The 25,450-nt window shown below is 41.7% G+C and overlaps 1 protein-coding gene across 1 annotated transcript; it reads right to left on the bottom strand.

The window, feature by feature from the left end:
* Positions 1 to 1,856: 1,856 nt before the first annotated feature.
* On the bottom strand, positions 1,857 to 22,572 carry LOC140250754 (uncharacterized). Its single transcript, XM_072333705.1, has 14 exons — positions 22,347 to 22,572; positions 19,239 to 19,358; positions 18,221 to 18,340; positions 17,226 to 17,345; positions 14,258 to 14,380; positions 13,229 to 13,311; positions 11,926 to 12,051; positions 11,108 to 11,153; positions 9,631 to 9,764; positions 6,733 to 6,861; positions 4,607 to 4,721; positions 3,603 to 3,737; positions 2,870 to 2,995; positions 1,857 to 1,978 (listed from the first exon to the last, which is right to left on the bottom strand). Exons 1-14 carry the CDS (start codon positions 22,570 to 22,572, stop codon positions 1,857 to 1,859), a joined length of 1,725 nt encoding a protein of 574 aa, XP_072189806.1.
* Between the last annotated feature and the right edge of the window lie 2,878 nt (positions 22,573 to 25,450).

Here is a 25,450-nt window from a genome sequence, read left to right as displayed (position 1 = left end):
CTTGAAGCAGGAGTCAGTCTGTGATGGGACAACTCTTTGTCATGTTCCTGGTATGCATAAAACCTCTTCAGTTTTTAGTTTTCCTTTGATCTCTTTACTGAAAAATCAGTACAGGATTACTTACAGCTACGAACAGAACAAAGATGTTGCCAGTAAGATTTAGCTTCATTTTTTTTTGCTCCGAGGTTTCATTTAGGCTCAGGCATAAGCTGCATTGATCTCGACTATTTTTATGAGACATCAGAACACTCGCTTTGCTGTTTAAAGCACAGAAATGAAGAGCTTGCTTCATTTCTCATGTGGTTTTTGCACTGGACTGCAAATAAAACAATGTATAATTATATATTCATTCCAGGCTTGCTTCAAATAAAAGGGAAAAACAAATGCTCTCTTTCAAGGACCCAGCATGCAAACTATAAGTCTTCGGGATGGGTTTAGATGTAGGTGTGAGAGTCCAAAATAATGAGAAAAAAATAGATTTTAAGTCTTGGGTTTAACCCCCTTCTTTAAATGCTGGAGGATTTGAATATTGGTTATCAGTAATAACTGCAGTATAAAATGAATGCCAGCTTTTTGCCTGCTATTGCATCTGTTTTGTTATTTGTACATTTTTGGAGTCAACAGTTCTGTGAGGTGGAGTCAGCAGTTGTAGAAATTAAAGCTTTTCTGAAGGGATGGAGTAGTGATGAGGGACCTTTCAAAACAACTGTGTTTCTTGCAAAGACGTTGAAGTAATGTTTGCAATTCAATAGCTAAGAAAAACAGAGAGAGGACACTCTGGAGTCTTCACTTATGCCACAGTGGTCGTAAAAATATGCACTGGTTTTCTGTTTGGAAAGTGATCTAAAATTGTCCAAGGAGGTGGCCTGAAGTTGGACATCTCCCGCTTTCATCCCTAGCTGTGTCAGTCAGCTGTGTTTGGTCCTCTGTTGTAAGAGCCCAACTGCACCAACACGATTAGATGCATGGGTCTTTCATGTGACATTTCTAAAGGAATTTCCTGTTTGCTATAGGTGAATATTGAAAATTGCACACTGCTTTATCCGAGAGCTATCTGTCCTTTAACAAGTCTTTTTGCTGTGCTATAGAGAAGCTTTTAACTGTTTGGGGCTGAGTGGGTTGCTTGGTTGGTTTGTTTTTAGACCTCCTAATTGGAGAAAACTTGCAGTTACTGAAATGAAACTATAACCAAATAAAATGTCTCCCCTGCTCCTAAGCTCAGCTTCGAGATTTGGGCCAAAGTAAAATGTTACAGTGAGATCTTAGCTGGCAGATCTTTTTCTACATCTCACTCAATTTGTATTCCGTGTTTGTAGCCAGTAGCAGCTCTTAAAATTTCCTGAAAAATACTGTTCTGATTGGCAAGAAGATCCACGAGACAGATTCACTGCATCTGGAGAAGAGAGAAGGCGGGAGCAGTCTGAATCTGTAATACACATCATGAATTCACGACGGTTGAATTCAGAGCTAAGCAAACTATTACATGTTTTGGTCCCCTCACTTCTCTTACAATGAATTAATGGAGTATAAGGTCAATGTGTAATTTTGTCAAATTTGTTCTCTTTCCCTTTTGCAAGTACCTATAGAAATAATGTGCCATTAGCATTAGATTTCTGTCTTCATACACACATTTCACAAGTCTTTCCTGGCAGCTGTTATATTGTCTTTGCTTTTTGATCTGGTCCCGTTCTTGTTCTTAGAACATCTCTGCTTTATAAAGGTGCTGTGCACCACGTTTGTACCAGGAAACTGCAAGTAACAGAAGTGGTTAAGCTGAAGGAACCAATGAAGACAGTCATCTCTAAAAGTTCAGGCTCCTGGATCTAGTAAGTTTTGTAAGCTATCCAGTTTAAATATTAACTCTCTGTGTGGCAAATAGCTGCCCTAAGGAGCTCTTGAGTTTCTTCTGTCTGTTGACGGACTTGCTCGAGGAGTTTGGCCATTTGGCTTTTCTTGAATGCTAATGAGAATTCTGGATCTGAAGAGGAAAAACAAGTGTTAAGCGAGCTGCAGCAATTGCCCTGTTCAGATGTTTCCCCCTGCATTTTAATTCATGTGCTTAGAATGCTTCAATTTTAGGTTAAATAATGTAGTTGTTTCTTACTACAGTATAAAATAAGTATACAGAAAGTGGAACAATATCTTTCTGCCACACAAAGCAGATGGATACTAATTCAATTTTCATTCCCGCAACCATTCCAGAATGCTTGATGCTAATTTCAGATCTAGATGGCAAAAGCTGTTTCACTCAGCTGGCAAATTCACCCTTATGTACTGATTCTGTCCAACAGATACACATAGAGACGTATCAGGCTCTTGGCTCTCGTTCTGTATTTGTGGAGATATACACTATATATTTATTATCATTTATTATTATATTGCATTTTTCATCTGTACTCAACTTTAAGTACTTAAAAAAAACAGAACTAAAGAGAGAAATATACTAAGGAACAGAATTTTCATATGGAAAAGATGCAGCTTTCCAGCTTTTGCCATCCATGTGATCTTCTTGCATTTGCGTAATCAAAATAAATTAAGACATTAAAGTTGAAAAGCTTTTAGGCTGAGCTTAGTGCTCAGCTTATCCTCATATCAGACAACAGACATCTATACCCCAAGTCGTGTTTCCTGCTGATCTAAAAGTTCAAAATAAATAAAGTAAATCTGCGTTTATTGTAAGATATTCTTTCTTGTTTTAAAACAGATAAAACGGTTAAGGTGGCAGCTGCCCTTGGGCTTCTTCTGCTTGCTTAGGCAAGCAGAGCTGTCAGTTCAGGAGCGTAGGTGACAGCCTGTGACAAAGATTTGCCTTTGCTGCTGATAGGAGCGGGCAGTGCCCCAGAGGTTGGGCCTGGTGGTGAAGACGTACCTGTCTGCAGTCTGCAGAATGTGGAAATGGCCAGCTGCTGGAAGCGAACCTCTTGGTGGGTAAGAAAATTCCTGAGGTAGGCCTGGATCTCAGTGACGTGATACTTCAACAAAAGCATCATCTTTTCTGCATAAACAGAAGAATAACTGGAGATCAGCAGGAGCTTTTTAAAACACTTCCGTAACTGTTTATTGTAACAATGCTTCAGATTGTTAATGACTGATTTGCTTTCAGCTACAACCTGTGTCACTGCAGAGAGTGGTAAATGGCTTCCACCTATCAGGGAGCCTGTCCTTTTTTGCTGCATGTACAGACACATACACTGATCAGCTTCTCACGCTGACCAGTGAAGCATGCTGCTGCTGGACTCCATCGCTGCTTTGCTCTGAACATCTTTTTCTTGCAGATCTGAGTTGTGCTCAGCTGCACAGGACAAGTGTCTTGGTCATAAAGGTATTTGTCTTCTGCTCATTAAACTTATGCTATCTTCATTATCTCTCACTGGAATTTAAAACATACAGGCTACCTTTTGCAAAGGTCTATTTTCACTGCTAAGCCTGTATTTCAAGGGTGACTGGAGGCTTTTTTGTGCTAATGAACTTGTTGTAGCCATATGGAGGAACGTTAAAGGTTGTTCAGCACTTTCCAGTTAACTCCTTTGGAAAAAGACTCATTTCACTTCAGACAACCAGAAGTGTCTTTGAAAGCACAGCTGATGCTGTGTGACAGTTACCGTGTTTTATCATGTGCTGGATGATGGAGGCAGCTTGAAAGGATGTCTCGGTGCGTTCCCGTTTACCAGCCAGCCTCACCAAGCGCTTTGTCAAGGGTTCATTCATCCATTTGACCATGTGTAACGTGGCTCCTTCTAGAAGGCAAAAAGGTAGGAGAGTAGTCTGTAAATAGAAACTCCAGTGCCCTAGAAAAGAGTGTGACTAATCTGCCAGAACCCATATGTCTAAGTAGGAAACCTTTTACAGAATTGGAGGAACAAAGTAAGTGCTGAACTTCTGCAATAAGTATTTCTAAATTGTAAAACATGGCCATGTCTTGAAGTTGTGCTCTCAGTAGGGTATATGGATTTGATTCACGGAAAGCCTGTTGGATTTTTATATCGTTGGGTTTGTGCTCTGAAAGAATGCATCATTTTATACTCCAGATTTACTCTGGCCTACTTGTCTCTGTCCAGCAGCTGCCGAGCACCTCTTGTGGAACTAAATGAGACGTGTCACCAGTTGCATGGCAGTTAAGAGGAGATGTTTGACAGATAATATCCAGTCCCAGAGTGAGATGGGAAGGTTTATGCTTATCCTCTGTGTCATGAGGACAGCTGTTTGATGAGGCACAGTAACTTGGGATCTCTTATAAAATCTACGTGCGATACATTCAAGGAGATAAACACACTTGGTATTTTAGTCTCTTTCTCCTCTTAGATTAGCTTCTGGTATCATGAAATCAGCTGAGAAACTGGGTGACATTACAAATGTCGTGTATGGCAATGAAGTCTGGCACTAAGAGGTTTAACAAAATAATAATTAAGCAGTTCAACGGGAAAAAAAAAGCAAATAATGGAGCCAATGTCACCTACTGGTAAGTTGGATCTTGCTCTCCTTGAATATTATGGCAAAACTCCCAGCAAACTTAAAAGAAAGATCTAGGCTTCAGTTCCCATTAGAATTAATAAAGGATGTGTGCTCTTCTCAGAGGAAGCCATTTACGGTGAGGTTGTTTCCCTACCTTGCTTTGCCAGCTCAGCAAGGCAAGATGTCACATAATGAAGAGAGTCTTCTTGAATGTCAATAGAAAGCATGGTATAGAGGAGACCTTCAATGCATGGGCTTTCAATGACTCTCTGCAATGAGAAAAAGATTAACATTCAGCACTTCCATCATGTTTTGATGGTGTCCAAGGGCGTCAGAAGTACTGAGTATCTCTTTGCAATACTGAGGAATACTGATAGTGCCAATGTCTCCAGAGCTAAGCAGGGAGAAATGTGGAAGCTGAGCATTTTCTTTGCATCTGAGGCTTTGAAAGCTTTCTGGTGTTGAAATGCTCTGATCTGTGGCAATGTGAGGGAACATGACAAGCAAAGGTGAGTTTTGTTTCTGAAGAGTTGTTACGTATTAAACATTTCTGTTTCTCCCTTATTTTTCAGTTTGCATCTGCTATGCCCAAACGTCATGCATATCTCCGCACTGGAGTATGTTTTAGATACCAAGTTGAAAACAGAGAGGAGGTTTAGCCTGCTAAAGGGTAAAAAGCCCTTGAGAGCAAGGGATGAATTCTGAGCAAGTCACCAGACTTAATTAGGGAAGTTGCATCTCCAGCTCACAGGAAGATCCTAATGATGGAAGCTGCTCACGACTCCATGAGGGAGCTCAGGTGGCCATCAACAAAACTAATACCTTCTTTTGTATCCTAATTTTATATTGCAATTTTTTAACTTGCTGCTTAGCAGCTGAAGCTGGATTCAAGACTGCTGCTTTTAAAGCTGCTCCAGTCTGTGTCTTGCTGGCACAAAACCACTGCTTTTTTCCCTCTTCTGACAGGGACTCTTATGTGTCTTAGAACTGACCTTGGAAGCCTGGCACTCCTATTCATTTCTGTGAGTTCGCTTCTGAAGTGAGTGCTAAATACGTTACATGACACACAGAAAAGCTTTTATGAAGATGAAGCAGCTCCCTGCCAAGGACAAAATAAAGTCACACAATCTAACTGACAAGTGTGGTAGCTTTTTAAAGCAGATTTTGAAAGCGTGGTCCATTTTTACTCTTGTGGGCCTTGAGTTTGGATAAATTCATTTCCTTGCAAAAATTGATTTCACAACTGTAAGGACTATTTTAATTCCTATCTTTGCTAATGTAAGTGAAAAGCTCTGTTGGAAACTGACGTTTCCAGTCCCTGCTTAAGACATGCTGAAAGGTTCATTCCATTCCTCATTATTAGTTAAGTTCATGGTTCTATAGCAAAGTTTTCACCTTGACTGGCTTAAATCTCTTCCAGTTGCACTGAGTGCTCTGTTACATCATGGGAGAGCGGGTGAAGGAGTGCAAGAATAGTCTTTGCTGTAGGGACAACTTTATTTTATACTATGGTTTGGTCCTTCAGCCTAACCCAGTCTAGACAAAACTCAACAGAGCACAAGAGCTGCAAGAATAAGAATTAACGGTGCAAAAAAAAGAAGGATAAAACTGTCCCTAAGCCTGAAATCAGGTAAGTCACAGACAGAAAAGATTTTGTTTAGGCAGTGGAGATCTAAGCAAAGCAGTCTCTGCAACTAGTTGTAGTTGGAAAATGAGCAGAGGAGTGCATCTGTAGGTATGGCTTTCAGTAGAAACAAAGTGATAGAGGCCTTGATAGTAACCTGGCACAAGAAGTACCTGGCCAAACAGGGAAAATATACAACAGCAGTTGGGGTCATATTTAACAAATTGGGAGTGAATGAAATTAGATTAGTCCTGAACCCTGTAAAAAGGTAACTAAAGCTATACAAAGAGTGACAGTTGGGAAATCGGGATTCAGTTTCTAACCAACCAGGGATTCTCCTGGATGGTTCCTTTAATTGGTTTGAATGATTTTTGCTCAAAATATGTTTTGTACCTATGACTTGGTCACTCAAATTAGGTAAGCATATTGTTCATAGGAAAATCAGACACTTCTTGTTTTCCTTAGCATGTTTCCATTGCACTGTCATAACTTTTGTTAGGCCCTTTTATTCATAAGCACATTTTTGTGCAGAGTATACTTAGTGTATATTTTATAAGTAATAACAGTAAAATGTGTCAGTGGGTAATGCTGATTCTTTATAAGTGTAACAGCAACCTCCTTGGGTGTAATTCAGTTTAAAAAAAAATGGTACTCACCTGTGTGTTCTTGGAAAGGTTCAGGTTTTTGATGATGCAAGCAGCATGGCCAGCAATCACAGGGTCTGTTGTGTGCACTGACAGGAGCATCCCCAGGCTCTGCAGTAGCTCAGCGCACACCAGAGCATCCTGAGAAAAGCAACCAGCGTTTCCATTACATCCCCCATAGACAATGACAAGAACAGTGATGAAACTTTGAAGCAAACAGCAGGTAGACTGAACTTAGCTCTGCAAGTAAAGCATTACTTGATTCATTTAAACTAACAGCAAAGTGGTTGTGACCAGTGCCTTTTCTCTCAAAAAATGGCCTGTGACTAGCAAAGGGAGTCTGTGGAGGTGCAACAGCATCAGCACCGTGTCCTTAAGCAGCCCAGCAGCTTACCCAACAATAATGGACTGAACATTTTAGGCCAACTTGTGATCAGGCATCATTTCAGTAAAGTGCTCTGAACAGCATCTTCTGAGACAACACGTTTCTCTATTCACTGATGGATATTTTAGAGAAACTTTACCTTTTCCCCCCCAAAAATAGTACTATGGGCAAAACTCAGAGCATTAAAGAATATTACATGTAGGCATGGCTGTAAATTTTATCTGTTTTTACTTGTCCTCAAAAGCAGAAATCACATAATTTTATATTATCCAATTCAGTTACTGCTAATGACTGCTTTGTGTGCTTTTTGGACTATGTGTCCTCTTTTCTACGTAATCCTATTGACTGTAGTACCCTTATTTAATTTGCTACAGCAAGAGAGGAGCGAATTGTCTATAGACTTTAAATGAACTTTCCAATATGTAATGACTTTCCTGCCAAGCCTCTTCCATCTATTTAGACCTACGCCAGCAAGTGACAGTGCTCTGAATTCTGCTGAGCCTCCTTGGCAGGCATGTGGCTGGGATCCAGACTTTGTTGGCTCAGTCCTGCACAGCATGAGAGGCTCAGGAGAGAACTCTGAGTACAAGTGTTTTGGGTGGTTCAAGTGAGTATTGACCTAACTTCTCCTCGGATTCAAAATAAAAGAGCAAGGAAAAGCATTCCAGCAGGAACTGTGCTCGGAATTGCAATGCTGTGCTCAAAATCCTTGGGTAGACTGTGCTTGCCAAGATAAATATTATCCTATTAGGTAGCTTGATGGGAAAGCAAAGCTCTTTGTGCCTGGAATGGTAAGTCAGCAGCATCACCTGGAGCTGACACATCCTCACTCAAAGGAATGTGACTTAAAAGGCCATTTCCCACAGACACTGACTCTTTCCTTAAGAGTTTTAGAGCTTGGTTGCCCTTCGGAGAACTGAATAAAATTCCCCTGTAAGAGAGAAGTAGTTCAGTGCTCTCCGGGAACCACTGTCAGCAGCCAGGACAGTGACCAAAAGGAAGGGACGGGGGCTAGTATGAAGCATTCCTGGGGGTTTCATTCATGGTAATGAAAGGGCAGATGAATCCTGCCCTATTGTATCCTTGGCAGCATTTGCAGTAACTCGAGCATCACTTGACTTGGTGCTAAAGGTTAGCTTTGTGTGGTGGTTTGTTTCCTAACAGCTGTTCCCATGGAGAAGTCCCTCTTTCAGACTCTTAGAATTCAGCCTGAGTGAGTGAAAGAAACTTTGAAAGGCCTTGAAAATACAGGCCATAGAGGTGGGGAGGGAGAGGTCAGCCTTTCCTCAGAGCACGCGGCTTCACTCACTCCCTGGGGACAGCCCTGTTTGCTCACTGAAATAAACCTGTAGATGTAACCAGATTTTTGCTGTGCAAATCACCCCCAGCAATATTTCAGCACTGAGCTTGCTGAGATCAAATTGCATTCAGTTGCAGTAGGCAGTTCGATGTGCCACGAGGATGTGAGATGCTAATGTGGCCTGCACAAAACCTCTGGAAAGCTCAGCCTTCTGACTGTGGTTCTGTGAGCACTGAGCTTTCCCAATTTTTTCCATCAAGTCCCTGCATTAGAGGAGGCACAATTCATGTCATACTGTGCCATGTACATGCAACAGGATGTGAGGCACCAGGTCTCCAGTGCCCTGGGGAATTCCAAGTCTCAGCCCCACTTGGGCCCAGCTGTGTTCACTGAGGCTGCCTCTGCTGCTTACATTAGTGTGACAGGAAAGGTTCCTGCCTTTTCTTTTTTTCTTTTTCTTTTCTTTTCTTTTTCCTTTATCTGCCCAAACTCCAGCTCTCCCATCAGGTTATTGTTAGCTTAAGCTACCTATCAAAAGCCTTTCATATCCGTGTTCCTAAGGATGCCTTTAATTACTAGAACGGAAAAGCATATTTAAAAATAATAATAATATCTGTCAGTACTTAGTGATTTGGTGTTTCATGCAGAGGATGAAAGTACAGCTGGCATGCCTGTGTTGGTTGTTTACCATAGTTTATTTTTAGCGACAGTTCTTCATGTGTTTGCATGGCATTATGCTGCTGAATGGTAGTGTTTGCCCTGAACATGGGCAAAGAAACAATTCTGTAGCTAAGGACACAAAGAGACACTGGAAAGTTCTGGTGAATTAGCTAAAGATTGATGGACTTCTCAATTATCTCGAGTCTAATTAAAACAAATAAAACAGATTAAGTCTTCAGACTGTCAGCAGAGAGAGGGGATCACAGGGAGTGCAGGGTGGTGTCCGCTCAGCCAAGCAATCTGACATCCATCTACACCTTTTCCCTCCCCAGGGCCTCTTCACAGGTGATCCAATTAACTATGGGATCTCCAGCTTCCCACTCACCACAACAGATAGGCTCCTTGGGCAGGGACAATGCAGCTGGAGTAGGCAAAGCCTCATCATTTGGGGCAGAAAGGGGAAGGGTTGGGATGGCACACCTCATAGGATGCTGTAACAGTGTTAATGCAGGCAGTAGCCAGGACTGTTCTTTCCCTCTGGCTCTCAGGGGCAGAGCTGCCATACCTGGTTGTGTGGGTACTGGGACAGCACCCAGAGCAGAGCGACGGCTGCACGATTCACATCCTCACTGCTGGACACCAGGAGAGAGCACAACCTGGGCAGGACATCCTTAGCAACCAGCTCGGCCTGTGCATCTGCTGTTTGGAGAAGATGACGATGAAATGTGAGGATGTTAGAGGGGACAACCCAATCTTTGTGGGATGGGACAGTGCTCGGTATTTTGTTATAAAAATTAAACCTCATTCAGCATGGCTCATCTGACCAAGAATTAATAGAGGTTTGAGAGTAGCATGTAGTTTTGAACACCCTTCATTTTATGTCTAAACCTCGGTGAGAAAAGATGAGGAGCATTTGTAAGCAATTAATTGGCCTAGAACTCTGTAGAAGGGATAGACAAACCAGCTTGAACACTACCTGCCTCAGTCACAGTCCTACAACATTGGCCCTGTGTATGGGAGATTGGTAATCACAGCCTGAACCTCTGATTAATCAGCTGAGGCAAGTATGGGGTCAGCTGTGGGAGCACAGGTGAGAGTGATGTAGCTGTGCTCCCGGAAGGGGTGGAGCTCGACTCCACCTCCTCTGAGACCTCATTTAAGGGCTGACTCCCACTGAGGCAGCATCTCTTGGAGATCACTCACCAGTGAGGACTGCCCCAGCTTCTTCAGCCAAGGCACCACCACTGGTGAGTTTTCCTTTGCTTATTTCTTCTATACATTTGCTACCATCTGTATATTAACAACCAATACAGCCCTGCAATCTCGAAGACCAAAGCCAACAAGGAGCAAAGAGCAAGGCCTTTACTCCGTGCCCCACCATCACTGTGACTGCTTGGTAACAAGGTGCCTCCACAATTTCTAGATGAACAACTCTACTCTGGGCCCTAGGACTCTAGTGCTGAACATGTAGCTCCTCTGCTTTCATCTCCAGAGTATGTTGTAGAAATGGATTGGGGTACTTAACAGGATAGGTTTTTTTTTTAAGAGGGTGACAAATGCTTGGGAGTGAATTATGGTTAATGAGAGATTCATGCCTTAGGAGAGGGCAGGCCCCATTCAAGCAGCAATTTCAGGAGACGTTCTGTCCTAATCAGGATTAATGATTGGGAAATGTGGAGGGGAGCAAAAGGTCCCGTGCATACGAGGTATGTGCTGGCTCCCTCACTTTGGGTACTTTGGTTTCTACCCCTTGCTGCCTGGGGCAGGTTTGGTTGAGTGCACACCGAACCTCCTTCCTGCAGCATCCAACTAACACGCAGAAATGAGGGTGTCTCTGTTTTTTAATGGGAAAGGTTCCCAACCCATCTTGCTCATTATGAAAGGCAGAGAAAAGAGAAGAGAAGAGAAGAGAAGAGAAGAGAAGAGAAGAGAAGAGAAGAAAAGAGAAGAGAAGAAAAGAGAAGAAAAGAGAAGAGAAGAAAAGAGAAGAGAAGAGAAGAAAAGAAAAGGTGTAGTTTATTTATCTCTAACATGTTACTTACCCCCGGTAGCCAAATTTCTTAGGCAAACACACGCCTGGCTTGAAACCTTCTCATGCCAAAGGGAAAAAGAAACAGAGAAAAAAAAGAGTGGTTTCAGTAATGCGTGTTCTTGGCTATTGTACTCAAAATAAATGTGACAACGCTGGCAAGCTATATTCAGAGCACAGATTTTGGGCCTTTGTTTTTAACCATTATTTTTTAAATGGGTTTGTTTTAACCTCCCCTCAATAAGTTGTTGATGAGGAAGAGATGACGGAGTTCAGTTTTTTGGGTTATTTTTGGGATGTCAAATCAATTATAGAAAAGTGTACAGACCGAATTTGTCTTGTGCTTCTTTTTCTTTTCAACTAGGAGAGACAATACAGAATTTAAGGCTTTACCCTTTAAATCCTGAATTGAACCTTGCTGAAGTTTGTTAAGAGAGTGACTCCAAGCAAAGCACGATTTTCTAGATGTTATTATTTGAAGCCACATAGTCAAAGCTAAGGATATCACAAGGAAGGAGAAAGAAAAAGGGAGAAGTGGCATAATAGGTGTGAGAGCCTGGACAGAGCACTTCATATGCGGTTTTAAGTTTAAAGAAAATAGGTCACCAAGCCTAAAGGAAGTGTCCAGGGCTTTTAATGTTTCCCTTCTCTTTCTCCAAATGCTGCACTCATAGAACCTACATATGTTATAATGTGTGTCTTTACTTGTGGGAAAGATGTCATAGAGCCACAGTAGATAAGGAGAAGTGTGCCAGACTGAAACTGAAAGCCTGGCTTTATAGCTGTGCTCTGATGCTAAACCTTCATGTAAAGAGAGCGTTACAACTTTACCTTGTCCACAGAGGAGGACAGAAGAGAGATGAGTGTGCGCAGCAGGAATCTGTCACCAATTCTCAGCATGGCCTCGTGGTGCTGAGCGCTGGCTGCTATGTTGCTTAGGGCAGCACAGCTATAATACTGTGGAGAGCCAAAGGAAAAAAACAGGGAGAGAGGTGGTCACAGTGATGACAACACTGAAGTGAGTAAAACTGAGCTGGAGAAATGCTCAGACTGAGAGCTGCAGACAATGCAGTGCTTTTTCATCTTCAGGTATTTTCTGAGGTAGACCTGATAATAGCCTGAGTGGGCTCAGGAAAAGCGATGCAATATCTGCTGTTACTATAACAGCAGCCATGCTGTGGCAGTGCACTCTGCACAAACCCACAAGCTCCATGGTGCCTCGGAATGTCCTGTACTGCTGCAGCTACTCCTCAGCTGAAAACTACCTTAGCTCATCTACATTGCATTGCATATTCCTCCTGGTTGATTGGAGACGGATGTTGTCACTGCCCTCGCATGCCAAGAGATCATTTTCAAAAGATTTAAACATTAGTTCCAAGGAAGATTATACATATTAAAACATGTGGCACTTGGGAGGTATAATTAGAAGGAACAGGTTGAACTGCAGAGAAAGAAATTTTAAGATGAATGTCAAGAGAAGTAGGTGATGCTGATAGAGTTTGCAGAAAGCAGTTCCAGAGGCTCCATCGCTTCTGACATTTACTCCTAAACAGAGCCAAGGAGGAAACAATCTTGTACTTCTCAGACAAACTGAATGAACACGTTGACTTTCAGGTTTACAAAGCTGACTCATAGTTTTTCATTAGAATACTTGAAATCAAGGAGCCACTCTGTTAACTGTGTAGAAAATACAACATGTCTGGGCTAAGCATAAAAAAGGAAGATTTCCCAGACATCCCAAACAACGAGAAAAAAATTCTTTGCCAAGTTATACCTTCTGAAACACTTAGCAGAATTGTTTAGAGGGGAAGATCAAAGAAGGCACGAAGAGCAGAAGAGCAGGCCTATTGGCAGCTGATCTGATGATCCAAAAGACACAGAAGGGTAGCTGTATCACAACTGCATGCATGTATTAATATGCACTGACATTATAAACCCCCTGTGGAGCTAAGCAAATCATGTGCTTTGAATAGATGTTGTCTGACTGAGCTGAGTTCCTTCAAGATGCTCTCACATGTCACTCTGCTTCTCTGCAGAGCCTTCCCTCCCTCTGCCTTTGCATTTCTCAGTTCTGTGCTTTGTGCTCTCCCTACAGTCACGCTATCCTTGTTAGAAAATCCGAACTGTGCCATACCTGCACTTCTGAGTCAGGGGACTCCAGCAGCAAGGTGAGAACTGGCAGGGCTCCTTCCTTGCACAAGACCAGTTGGATCCTCTCTGCCATTTAAAAAAATGAAGTTCTGTTATTGTGTCCTTTCACAGAGTCACAGAATGACCTAGGTTGGAAGGGACCTCAAGGATCATGAAGCTCCAACCCTACTGCCTGGCAGGGCCACCAAACTTTCCCTTCCCTCTCTCTCTCATTTGGAGGCATTATTCAACAGAGAGATGCACAATAGAGGGATTACGCTTATCCAACCATCAGTACACGCCATTTAGAGCTGGTGTAAGACCGTACCAATTTAGCAAAATGACCTAGGCTGTTTGGTTAAACCTATGCTGGTTTTCTGCTAAAGCCCATTGTGAGAATCTGATTTGGTGGAGAATAAGGCAAATCTCAAGCACAATATTCACCACACATGATTTCCATGTAAAACAAACAATAATAGCAGAAGTGTAATAGTCAGTTGTAGAAGTTCTTGCCAATAATTCCCCATACTGTATAGAAATAAGATATCCCTTAGGAGTGTGTCATCTGGCTGTGTGGGATAATGGTGTCATGTGTGTTTTGAATCATCCAACGCTGAGTTAGAGATACAAGTGAAACAATATCACAGCTTGACCTTGCAGGGTAAATTTGGATAATCCTTACTGGACGGCTTCAAAGTACTACCAGATGTCCTGATAGCTTTTTAGACCAAAATATTTCTTTAATAAATTATATTATTATTTCTGTTTCTTCAATATCTTAATTGCTTGTACATTAATTCTTTGAGTTTTAGCCTTCCTATTTTGGGTCTAGGTAAAAATGGGTCTGCACTAGCTAAGGAGAGGCCAAACTGAAACAACCAGCCTATGGTATCATGAATACAATATGCAAAGCAAACAACTTGTTGTGAAGATAAGCTTTCGTTCTTGTTTTAATCATTTCAACTTATGTATCTTTCTACTGCTGAGGAATTTTCTCTCAGCAACGTTAGCTAAACCGTTAGTCAGGAAGTACCTGATTGTGTCAGGTTGAGAATAGCACCAACTGCATTTTGTTGCACCCTAGGATCATAGGAATTGGCAAGAGACAGTAAAGGTGTAACTCCTCCAGCAGCACCGATAGCCTCTCGGTTGGATTCTGGAGAAAAAAAACAGAGTAAGAAAGAAATGAGGCAGTGGCACACAGTATCCTCCTACTGAGAGTCAGGAGCAGGACAGCTGGAAGGACTGGCTTTCTTTGGAGCATTGATTCATGTATGTACATTTCTAGACTGTTTAAACAATGGCCAACCTCTGAAACCCTGCCGAGAGAAACATGAAACACAAGCAAACAAGAAATGTGAAAGTATTTGGATCAGATCTCATCGTCAGGTGCCAACTAACTTACAGACTTGAGAATAAAAACATCTATTCCTGGAACTGTTCTATACTATGGAACCAAGGCACACACACACAGGAAGCCTGAAGTGGTGGGATGAGCTCTCACAGCCTGTATTGGTGGAGGTGGTGGCACACGTGCTTGGCGCCCTGCTGTAGCCTGGGAGTGACTGGAGCATCCACTCTGACTGTGGGAGAGCGGAGAAACCACAACAGGTACCTACACAGTGGAAACCTGTTGTTTCCAAAAATATCTATCTCACCATGGTGTACAATTGTATTATCATCTCCGTGGCCCATCTGCTTTTCACAGAACCACACAATCACAGAATTATAGGGGTTGGAAGGGACCTCTTGAGATCATCGAGTCCAACCCCCCTGCAAAGCAGGCTCCCTAGAGCAGGCTTCACAGGTAGGTGTCCAGGCAGGTCTTGAGTATCTCCAGAGAAGAAGAAACATCTCCAGAGAAGGAGAAAACCTATATAATGCAGTTCATCTACTTATGCCAGTGCAACAATCAATTCCCCGAAGTGTGTTTTTAGAAAGGAACCACGTATTCATATACTACTCTAAAGTAGGTGAATCACTAACATCTACTCAAACTGGGTTTGATTTACCCACCTGGAAACCTACATTTATAAATTCTTTCCTTCCATGTTCTGCTGTCTGCGTGCTTTAAAATTCTCCTGACAGCACAACTTTGAATGTGCTCTGCGCTCACTGTATCCTTTTTTGTTTAGCTACGTGGCCTCCCAAAACCCTTGCTGTGAACATTTAGTCCTTTTCCTATCCACTCTGAGCAGAGTTCTTATCCCAGAGCTGATTGTTTCCACTCACAGATTGAAACAGATAATTGCAGATGTACACATGTCCTCTTGCTGTGTGGATAAATGCCAGTATTGGAACCAACTGACCTTGAAATCTTGTCAATCTAAATGAGCTTGTTTGTTGTTTTGTTTTTGGCTATTTCTGGCAGCTGGTAAGTACTGGATATCCCAGTTCATGTATAACTTGCAGTCATATTGCTGAACAACTTCAGTCTGCACATCTGCGAATGCATATTGCAGCAGAGTTAAGACACACTGCCACTCTTGGATTTAAAATTTTCGTCACCTCAAAGCAATCTAAAGGATTAGAGTTAGGGTTATCTTCAAAACTGAGCTAAGTCCCAGGCAGCAACCCAGCACAAGCATTTGCAGGACTGTCTACCCTTATTCAGCAGATGATTTCCTACACAGGCTAGAAGTTCCTCAAGTGCTTAGCGTGTTCTACTTGTGCTCAAAAGTACACTGGCACTTACGGAGTGTTCAGTAGTGTTAGGCAACCATCCTCAAAAGAGAATGCAACTGGAGTGGCTGAGGGTTCCCTGAGACATCGAGGAGAGCCAGAGTGCCTTCAATACTAATTAACATCTTTAGGTTCCCAAGGACACACCCCTATCTCTGTGCACTACTTAAAACAGCTGGAGAGATCTGCGTCTGTAGGTCTTCAGGAGAAAAACTCCACAAACTATAGATAACAAAAGCCCTCCTATGCCCAGGAATCTCAAACTTGAAATAAAAAAGTAAATCAGCACTTTCACATAGTTGGATCATATTTATCTGCTCCCCCTTCACCATATAAGTACCTAAGTGAGAAAGTTACGCATCTATAATGCCTTTAACAGCCTCCAGGGAGATCAGGTGGAAGCTTCCCATGCTGAGGGGGAAGTAGGTAGAAAAACAAGAGAGGGAGGGAAATAAGCATTATTTATAAGTTTTAAGCAGGCTTTTACATATTCTTTATACAAGGACAATGCAGTTTGAGAAAGGTAGAATAAGCCAGACTAACACAATGACTTTTGATAACAGTGGTTGAGCCTTGCTGCAGTCCCTTCACAAACTGGTGATAACATAAAATAGCAGCAGAGGAGGATAAAGTCTAAATGATAAATCAGTTGCAGGATGACAATAGCGCTGTAATGCAACCACAAAAGACATAAATGTTATCATCAGATGTATCACACACGTATTTTCCTGGATGTCACAATGGATGGCATGGGTGAGATCCCAGCTGAAGTGTTGCATGTTTCTTGTCACTGTCTTTCAGAAGGGATAAATTCAAAATTAAACTCCTACAGCACTTATGCAAGTCTGCTGACTGTAACAATGCTTGAGGTCTGTGGTACTGCAAAGCAGCTATGTTCCATTTCTGGAACATATGCTTTACACCCAAAAGGACTATGAAGATAAATGGAAATTCTCATTTACAAAAGGAGTCTTGAAAAGAACATGACTTTCTCGTTCTAGTAAAATGAAAGATCTTCATTGGTACAGACATCAAAGAGGGAGAATATTGAAGTTAAAAACCAATATCGACGTTAATTAAGATACAGTAGTCATTAATATATTTAGGTTGGAAATCTGAAAAGGGTTTGTAATCATAAGACAAAAATGGCCAGAAACACCAAGAAGATCTTCACCACAATCTCAAGAAATTGTGAAAGAACAATGCCAAAAGATACCAATGTGACATCTGTTGACTCTTAATCCAATTGCAAGTTATTGGTTTCACACAAGTTGAATGGATTCACTGCAGAGGATAAGGGGAAAGAACAGCACACTCACCTGAAACAGCCAAAGTCATTGTGCAGGCGCAGGAATTACACTGGACAGTGGGATCCTCTGACTCAAGCAGATCCAGAATTGGCTCAAGTAAACCCATTTGGACAACCGTTTCCTTGTCAACTATTGATAGATTCATGAACAAGTGGGCAAATGAGAAAGTAAGTAGTTAAAGCCTTTGTGAAAAGAATATATCTTTCCTTTGGGGTCTATATTTTGATCATGCAAAATAGAGCTAACATAGAAACAGCTTGAAAGGCACTTAAAATCTCTTAATTGGTTTGCTTGATTCATTGTCAGACTCAAGAAAGAATGTAAGAGATACTCCGATGCTTCCAAATGTTTTTACCAGCAATTCTATTTTCAAACACGCAGTTCACATTGGAAACTGAGACTGCAGCTTTCCAATAGGTTTGCAATTTTCTCATCTGCTCTCCATGTCTTGAAGTCTACCTTTATAAACATATTTTTAATTTGTAAGTAGTGACATGTCCTCTGCAGCTCCCAGATGCTAACTCAATTAAATGGGACCCAGAAGCTACAGAAGACAGATAGTTATACTAAAGATCTAAGCATTTTTCCAAACTGCAAGCAATTGAAGAATGATTTGCAGTTTATTAGTAAAAGGAAAATGAACGTCATCTCATAGGCAGTTCATTTTTTCTGTTCTGAGAGCTGTATCCATTCTTGGAAGTGTAAGTGGTGCTCTCTCAATCCAAGAAAAAGAATAGTACAGATATTCCTACATCAGCCTGAGAAAAAATTAATAGTCTTTGCAAACAGATTCAAGATTACTTGCCATGTGATACAGCATTGCTCAAGGGACCTAACATCCAGAATCTAAGTGGCTTGCAAGTGAACTCACGTCTGTTCTATCTAGAACACAAAAAAGGGAATTTGGATTTGTGTAAACCTCACTATGGAAAAGTGCCTTCCTTCTGTACTGAGTCCTGCAGAAGAGATGCACCAGAATGGGAAATGAGGTATTAATTACTCACTGTTTCCTTCCAGCAAAAAGTTGACAAGGGACAAGGAAGACATCTGTTGCACCTCCAGGTCAGCAGACCGTAGTAAGGCATAGAAGGGCTCCAGATGCTCTGCTGGTAGGGGAACATTCACTGCAGAAGTGAAAGGAAATGCTCAGGAGTCTCATCATTCACATTGCTCTCGTTTTTCACTTTTTGGTCTTGGGCCTGAGTTGCTACTATAAATGGGCTGAGTGGTGTTCTCCATCATTAAATTACATTGCTACAGGCAAAACAGGCCAAGTTTCCTGAGAAGGTTTTGAATAATCAAGTACTTAAAAAATATGGGAAGGAAACCAACATGCCTTGCTACCAAACAAGTCATTCCACCTCACAGCAGGTCCCCATGTTGAGCAGACTGCACTTTTTTAGCCAGAAAAAAGATACATAAAGCTTGAGGTACAATTCTAAAAAACAATAAACAAACCACAGCTTGCTGGTATTTCTGCCTTTATGTAGGACCCAAACTCTTGTTGGAATCTTATTTGGCATATCAAGGCTGACTTCCAGTTGTTCACAGATTGTCTCAAAAGCCAAGCAGTGGCTCCCTTGGAGTAGTGGGTACAAACCAGAATGTTTCCTTTGTGTTTCCACTACAGCCTGGCTTTGAGGGCTTTGTCCTCTGCCAAAAACTCATACATTGCAAAACCTTAAAAGATCACTATGACCATTTCCTGCCACCAGATTCTCTGCATGTTACTCTCAGGAAATTCAGAACACACTGACTCCAGGTACTTCAGAGTCTGTTTTCAACACAAATGACAGTTTTTATAATCACGAGAGATAATCTCCTCACAGCAAAACCCAGAATGATTCTGCCCATATGGCAATGGCTGCACTTCCATTTTTGCTGGTAAAAAATGCAGCAGGGAGAAAACAAAACAAAACAAAACAGAGCTTTGATTAATGAATCAAAGCAGGTTTCACAGCTGGAAAATATTATTTTATTTATAATTACATGGATATTTTCTAAGGCACTGAGATAACTTACTGTGCTGGCTCATATGCAAATAATAGAGGGCAGCAGACTGCTGTAGACCTGGGTTTTCTGAAAAAGCCAAGATCCTCAAGGCTTCCAGAGGGTCCTTTCCCAGTGGTGACATTTCAAAACCTAAAGATATACAGTTACAGCACAGACTTAATTACACTTGAAAAAGTATAGTTTATAAAAAGAAATTAAAGTTTACAGCCAATCAAGCAAGTAAGGGTGTTTGTACTGAATCAGCTCCATAGAGCCTATCTATACTCTTCATATTTCCAGGAGCAACAGCAATAAATGAACCCAGAATAACCTGTTCTTGGCAGTGCCTCTTATAAAGTTCTTGAAGCTAGTGATTGGATGCAAGTCAAATTATAACCTTTAGACATTTTTATGTTATCCAGTATAAATGCAGGTGTTGTTCTTCTCCATAAAACTCCTATTGCTTCCTGAATCACAGAAGGTTTTTGTTAAAATATATCAACTGAAAATGGCATTCTTAGCTATGAGCTATAGAACAAGAACGTATTTTTAATTTACTACTTTTAATTTTTGCTGTGTTTTCTATTCTTTGTATCATAATAATGGATTTCAGGAAATATCAGTGTGGATTGCAAATGGGTTTGCCTCAGGCTCAAATTCCTGGCATGCATCTACCTGTTCCTGAGTATGATATGAATAAACCAGATGTTCAGCAATAGCCATCAAGAATACAGCAACAGCAGTCATCCATGATTTCTGTAAGTTAGTGCATTACGTGCTTACAGTGAATGGAATTGAACAGCAAAGAGGAAAAAAGGCCATTGATCCAGAGCTCAACAGCATCAACTGTTGAAAAGGTAATGTACTAAATATTGACTGGTGGAGCACACAAGTATACAATCCATCTTAAGACACGATTTAAGCAGTACATTAAAGATTGAAATATCTCTGTGAAAAACAAGATCTAGCTACTTTTTCTTGCATGGGATAACAGGGATGTGAGGGATATGAAGGTTGTGGGCTTTCATGACTCAGTGTGAAACTCAGCCAATATCTCAAGCTACTAGAAACTGCTGACATAACAAGAACAGCAAATGCTTACCTTCAAGGTTAGGTAAGTGTGTTTCACAGAAGAACTGCTTCATAGAATAGTTTCATTTAATAGTTAACAATAAACACAAAGGGAAGGACTAGCCACCAGTGTGTACAAGAAACCTTGGGAAAAAAACATGGATCTCTTCATGTAGTTTAATTCCTTTCCTTACAAACAGACTACCCGAATCCCTCACATATCCGTGCATATTTATTTAGGAGAATGATAAAGCCACACAAAATCTTCACCTGATGACCTAGCTGATAAATGAAAATGACCAATCACAAAAGTATTTCCTTGCACTCAACTGTCCAAATGTTGGCTCTCTGCTTAATATAATTTGTCCAAATATAAGGATGGGCTTGCTCATCTTGGAATAAAATACACAGGTGAGTGCTAAAATAAGATGTATGTGTCTTGGTTCTCTTCCTGAGGCTCCTGTACCTATCTTGGCAGCAGAGTTTGGCCACTCGGAGAATTAACCTTGGTCCTTCTTCCTGGGTGCTGTGTATCACCTATCATAAACATCGGAACCTCCCTAAAAGCATGCATGGCCACCTCTGCACTGCTGCCACAGAAGCTCAAGGCTCCCTGCTGCGCTGTCCCAGCACCTCAGAAGCCAGGACAAACTGGACCTTTGTGGACCCATCGCAGAGAGAAAAGTAAAGAGTGATCTGGAAAAAATGATGAGAACATTATGGCCCTTTACAGCACCCAGATCACTCTTTACTTGCTCCTGATGTCTTAGTTGAGTAGGGTTATTACTGTCAAGACACTCATAAATGGTCAGGAGCACGTTAGCTTCTGGAAGAAAATGTTCAGCTTTGGAAGATTCTCACTGCAAACAAAACTGAAAGGTAAAGCCCTGTTCTGGATATAGACGTCGAGATTTAGCCAGTGCTTCATATGCACATTAATTAAATATACCAACAGCATGGGATCCCTGCGTTCAAAGTGTAATGACATCAGCTGAGGCTAATCCTTGTGTATTTCAGTCAGCATCACAACAATCATTCCTGAAGTTGTTCCATGACAGATTATTTCAAACAACTTTATCTGTGTTACATCAAGAATAAATGTCTCTCTCGGTTCATGTCACAAGAAGGCAAGTAAAGAAAGTGTGGTTTGTGGTGTCCTGCACCCTGTATGGAAATGAAAGAAGAAGGATACGCAATTTTGTCTAATTCCATCAGCCCAAGGTTGTTAAACTTAACACAATGCATGCAATTAGCTGTAAGACAAAGCAAAAAATCCAACAGGCAACTGCCCCCTCTCCAAGACTGAGACAAGGAATGCTTTCAGGTTGGGCAACTGACAAGACACGCTCATCCAAGGAGACATTCTGTGACAGTAGGAATGAAATAAAAAACGTTTTCTTAATATGTTGTATCTTAGGACAGACTTGAGAGGACACCCAAGGTAGATGAACATAGAGTTACAGGTCTACATTGATTCAAGCTGAATCCTGTGACTGTGTTCAAGCTCAGTGCCTTAAACATGTACGCAAAAGTGCATACTGGCAAATCAGTTTTTTGGAGTTTGGGGAAGCCCTCTGAGCCCAATGGCACTTGTGCCATGGTGTCCTCAGCCTTCCCCACATGCAGCACAAGCACCTTCAGTGCAGCTCCAGATGCTCTGCACCAGACCATAGATGTATGTGAACAACTCAGCCAGGACCACGCTGCTGTATTCTGCTAACAGGCTCCTGTAGCACCCAGTGTTGACACAGCCCTCTTTCCAGCTTTTTTGCTTCAGAGACTGACTCAAAAAAATAACTTCAGTTACTAGAAGAACTTGCTTTCATGAAACATACGTACATAGGTCATGTTTAACAGCGGTGGCACAGCAGAAAGGGACAGACCACTTCTACCTGAATCCCGCTGTTGTGCCACTTGGTGTTGCATACACAAAGAAATGTCCTGTCACTCTGTCCTTTCCTACACCACTATGCCATGTCAGAGCAGTTCAGATGGGAATCCGTTTCCAGCCCCCCAAAAGACTCTCTTTCCCCTTTCATAATCCTTTCAAAAACCTAATGCTCTTACCTCTTTCAATTCGCTGCAGAAATTCCTGTGCTGTCACCCGCTCATGAGGCTGCAGGATGGGCTTGTACAGCTGCCTAGTTTTTGAGCCATTCTGTTTCAAGCACGAGCACTCACTTATCAGAGCTAAGCATTCCTTTATGCTGTGCACCAGCTCTGAGGACATCTTCTGAACGAAGGTCATGAAGTCGTGCAGCAGCTGCATGCACCGTCCACACAGCTGACCCATTCTTGCTCCAACAGCACAGAAAAAAAAACAAAACAAAACAAAAAGAGAGGAAAAGGAAAGAGAAGGGGGGGAAAAAGAAGTTTCTCCCCAACTTGTCCACGTTTTGCACTTACTTGCTGCCCTGGTGTTTGGCTGGCGTTACAGATGTCAGCACAACACTATGTGCAACTGCTGTGAAGGAGACAAGCTTCAGCAACCAATATGCTACATTGCGCAACAAAGCTGATTTCTGTGGATCTCCCAGTCTATCCAATATTACTGAAAAGGCTGGACCTGAGCCATGCTCAGACACCCTCCCTTTTCTAGAAGAAAAATAAGATGATGGCCTAAACTCCATTCCATGGAGAACAGAGTTTGACTCCTGGAGTATCCACCAAAGTCTTCATGAGGCTAGCAAAGCAATGGGGTGATGAAATAAACAACTTGAGTTTTTGTAAGGCGGTTTTCCACATGAAAGGTAAGCACCACCTTGTGTGCGTGTGTACAGGCTGTAGCTGCCAATAGGAGAGGCAGACTGGGAGGGAAAAAAAGAAAAAGAAAAACCAAAACAACTTGTACACTAACAGGTTTTTCCAGTTTTTGTTAGACCAGAACAAAAACCCTGTTGGGCAAACGGCTCCTAACTCAGCCAAGTGAGACTCTGCAAATCAGCAAGAATGGAAAACTGGAATGAAAAAAATACAATCAGTGGCCAAGTGAATTTAGAACTGGGAGCCGGCAGGGAAAGTTAATGATGGGCTGATGTTGCTGTCTTGATTGCAAAAGATTATCTGCAAGTTTTCAGGCAGAAAAGGGATGTTATGGGAAAAAAAAAAGCTGTTCTCCTTCCACCCCATCATTTTACATGCTTCACCAGGATGGAGCATGTGCCCACCCTTGGCTGAACAGTCCTATAAATGACTTTGCTCTAATTCATGTAGCATAAAGTGATAATCGTAACATTCTTCAGGTTTTGAGTACAATCTGAGTAAAACATTTTGAGTAAAAATGTCCCAGAAGCTGTGAGACCTCTCCTGCACGTGGAGTTAAGTGTTGGATTCTTCCGGCTATTTCCTCAAGCAGCTTTGCAAGCCCATTGAGTCCTGGTCTCTGTTCTGCTTCTCAAACCTATCAAAAGCCAGGTTAACATGACAATTTTTGCAGCATGTGTTCTGGACATTTTCCAGAACCTTCTAAACCATGGGGAACCACGTGATTTTAAGGACTGGCTTCCACCACCACTTACTCTTCAGGTTTTGCTTACGATCATCCACCCTCCAGCTTCCATCGTAAAAACAGGTGACAGACCCTGGGAACCCATCACATGGTCCTTCTGTCTCCTGTTCTCTCCTGTCTACAGAACAGTGTGGTTTAATTGGTAGGAAATATATTAAGGTAATTTGAACTGCACCACACTCGGATAAGAAAAAAGCAGGACTGTTTCAACAAGACACTTGCCAGTACTTCTATAACATGTACTTAATAAGCATTTCAAATTATATTACACACATTAAACAGCCTTCCAACGCATCTGTAAGGAAGACATTCACATAAAGATTTAAAAACAAGTTTCAGAGGTGCTGAGCTCTTGTAATTCCATGTAAAATTAATGGGAGTTAAATGGACTCAGCAAACCTGAAGATTAGGCTGTAATTTGCCTAAAGGCATAGAACTCAGGTATCCCAATACTTAATCTGATGATTCAGCCTGGAAATGGTTTGTCTTTGATTTGAAACCACTATTTGAAGACAAGATTAGAAGGCTAGTTTGTGGGCCTTCAAGCCTCCTTCAGAATTAATGTAGCTGTAGTAATGCTTAGGTTGCAATCATAAACCTAAAGCTTTTGATCTGTTTCATGACCTAGATGTGATTCTTTATCTGATTGAACAAATGTCAGCTCAGGACTGCAGACGTAGATGCGAAAAAATCAGCAGCGCCATAACAGTGTGAACCCATTTTACTTAAACTTTTTTATTCTTACAAAGAAGGTATTCCAAACAGTAGAAGCCCCGCACCCTACATACCAATTCTTCTTCCAAGGGAAGATGTAGAACTCCACAGCATGAACCACTTCTGGTAATTCCTTTATCTAGTTTCCAATGGTATGTCTTCAATAGCTCAAAAATGACTGACACTGGAAGGATGTCATATGCAAAAACTCTTCCTAACTTGTCTTCAGTTGTCTTCACACCTATACAACCCCGAGACTTGGACTGACGTGAACACTGGAAAAAGCAGGGACCAACAATTTTATTTGAGCTACAGCAGCAGATGCTTTCCTCTTAAAGGAAGAACAGTCTAAGCTCCAGATTTTAGAAATACTATTACCATTTCACTGTGGAAAGAGGATTTTGAGGGAACATAGGAGAGAGGCAGGGGTGGGGAAAAGTGTGCCAGCTGAGTATGAACATAGATACTAGAGAGAAATAATCTTAGATAGATTATAGTTAAATGACTACTATGCATATATAACTAAGATTTCAGGAGAAACAGACTATAGTCATTTAAACAGAGGAAGCCAGATGCCAGGGCTTGATAGATCTGGTTTTGTAATAAATTGCCAGAGGTTGCTTCATGACACAGTTAGGGAAAGCTTAGTTTGCATTATAATTTCAGTAGAGTATAAAGAAAGTCGCTCTCCCTGCATCAGATCCCTCGGCTGAGGTATTCACTCAACCTCACTCAGAGGCAGAGTGCCATCTACTGAAGCATCCCCTTTACATAGCTCCCTGGAGCCTATCCCAGGCCTGGATAGACAAAATTTACCCAAGGGTGCTGTAAAACTGAAGAGGAAGCTGGCTTAGGTGTGATTCTCTACTGTACAGTAACAGCTGCATGTAAAAGTATAGGCCGGCACCCTGACTTGTGACAGTCTGTGCTCCAGTTCTGTGAAGACTCT

This window comes from Excalfactoria chinensis, chromosome 3 (assembly GCF_039878825.1).
Source record: "Excalfactoria chinensis isolate bCotChi1 chromosome 3, bCotChi1.hap2, whole genome shotgun sequence".
NCBI classification, from domain to species: domain Eukaryota; kingdom Metazoa; phylum Chordata; class Aves; order Galliformes; family Phasianidae; genus Excalfactoria; species Excalfactoria chinensis.
Note: the sequence above shows the minus strand (reverse complement) of the source record. Positions and strands in the feature narration are given on the sequence as shown.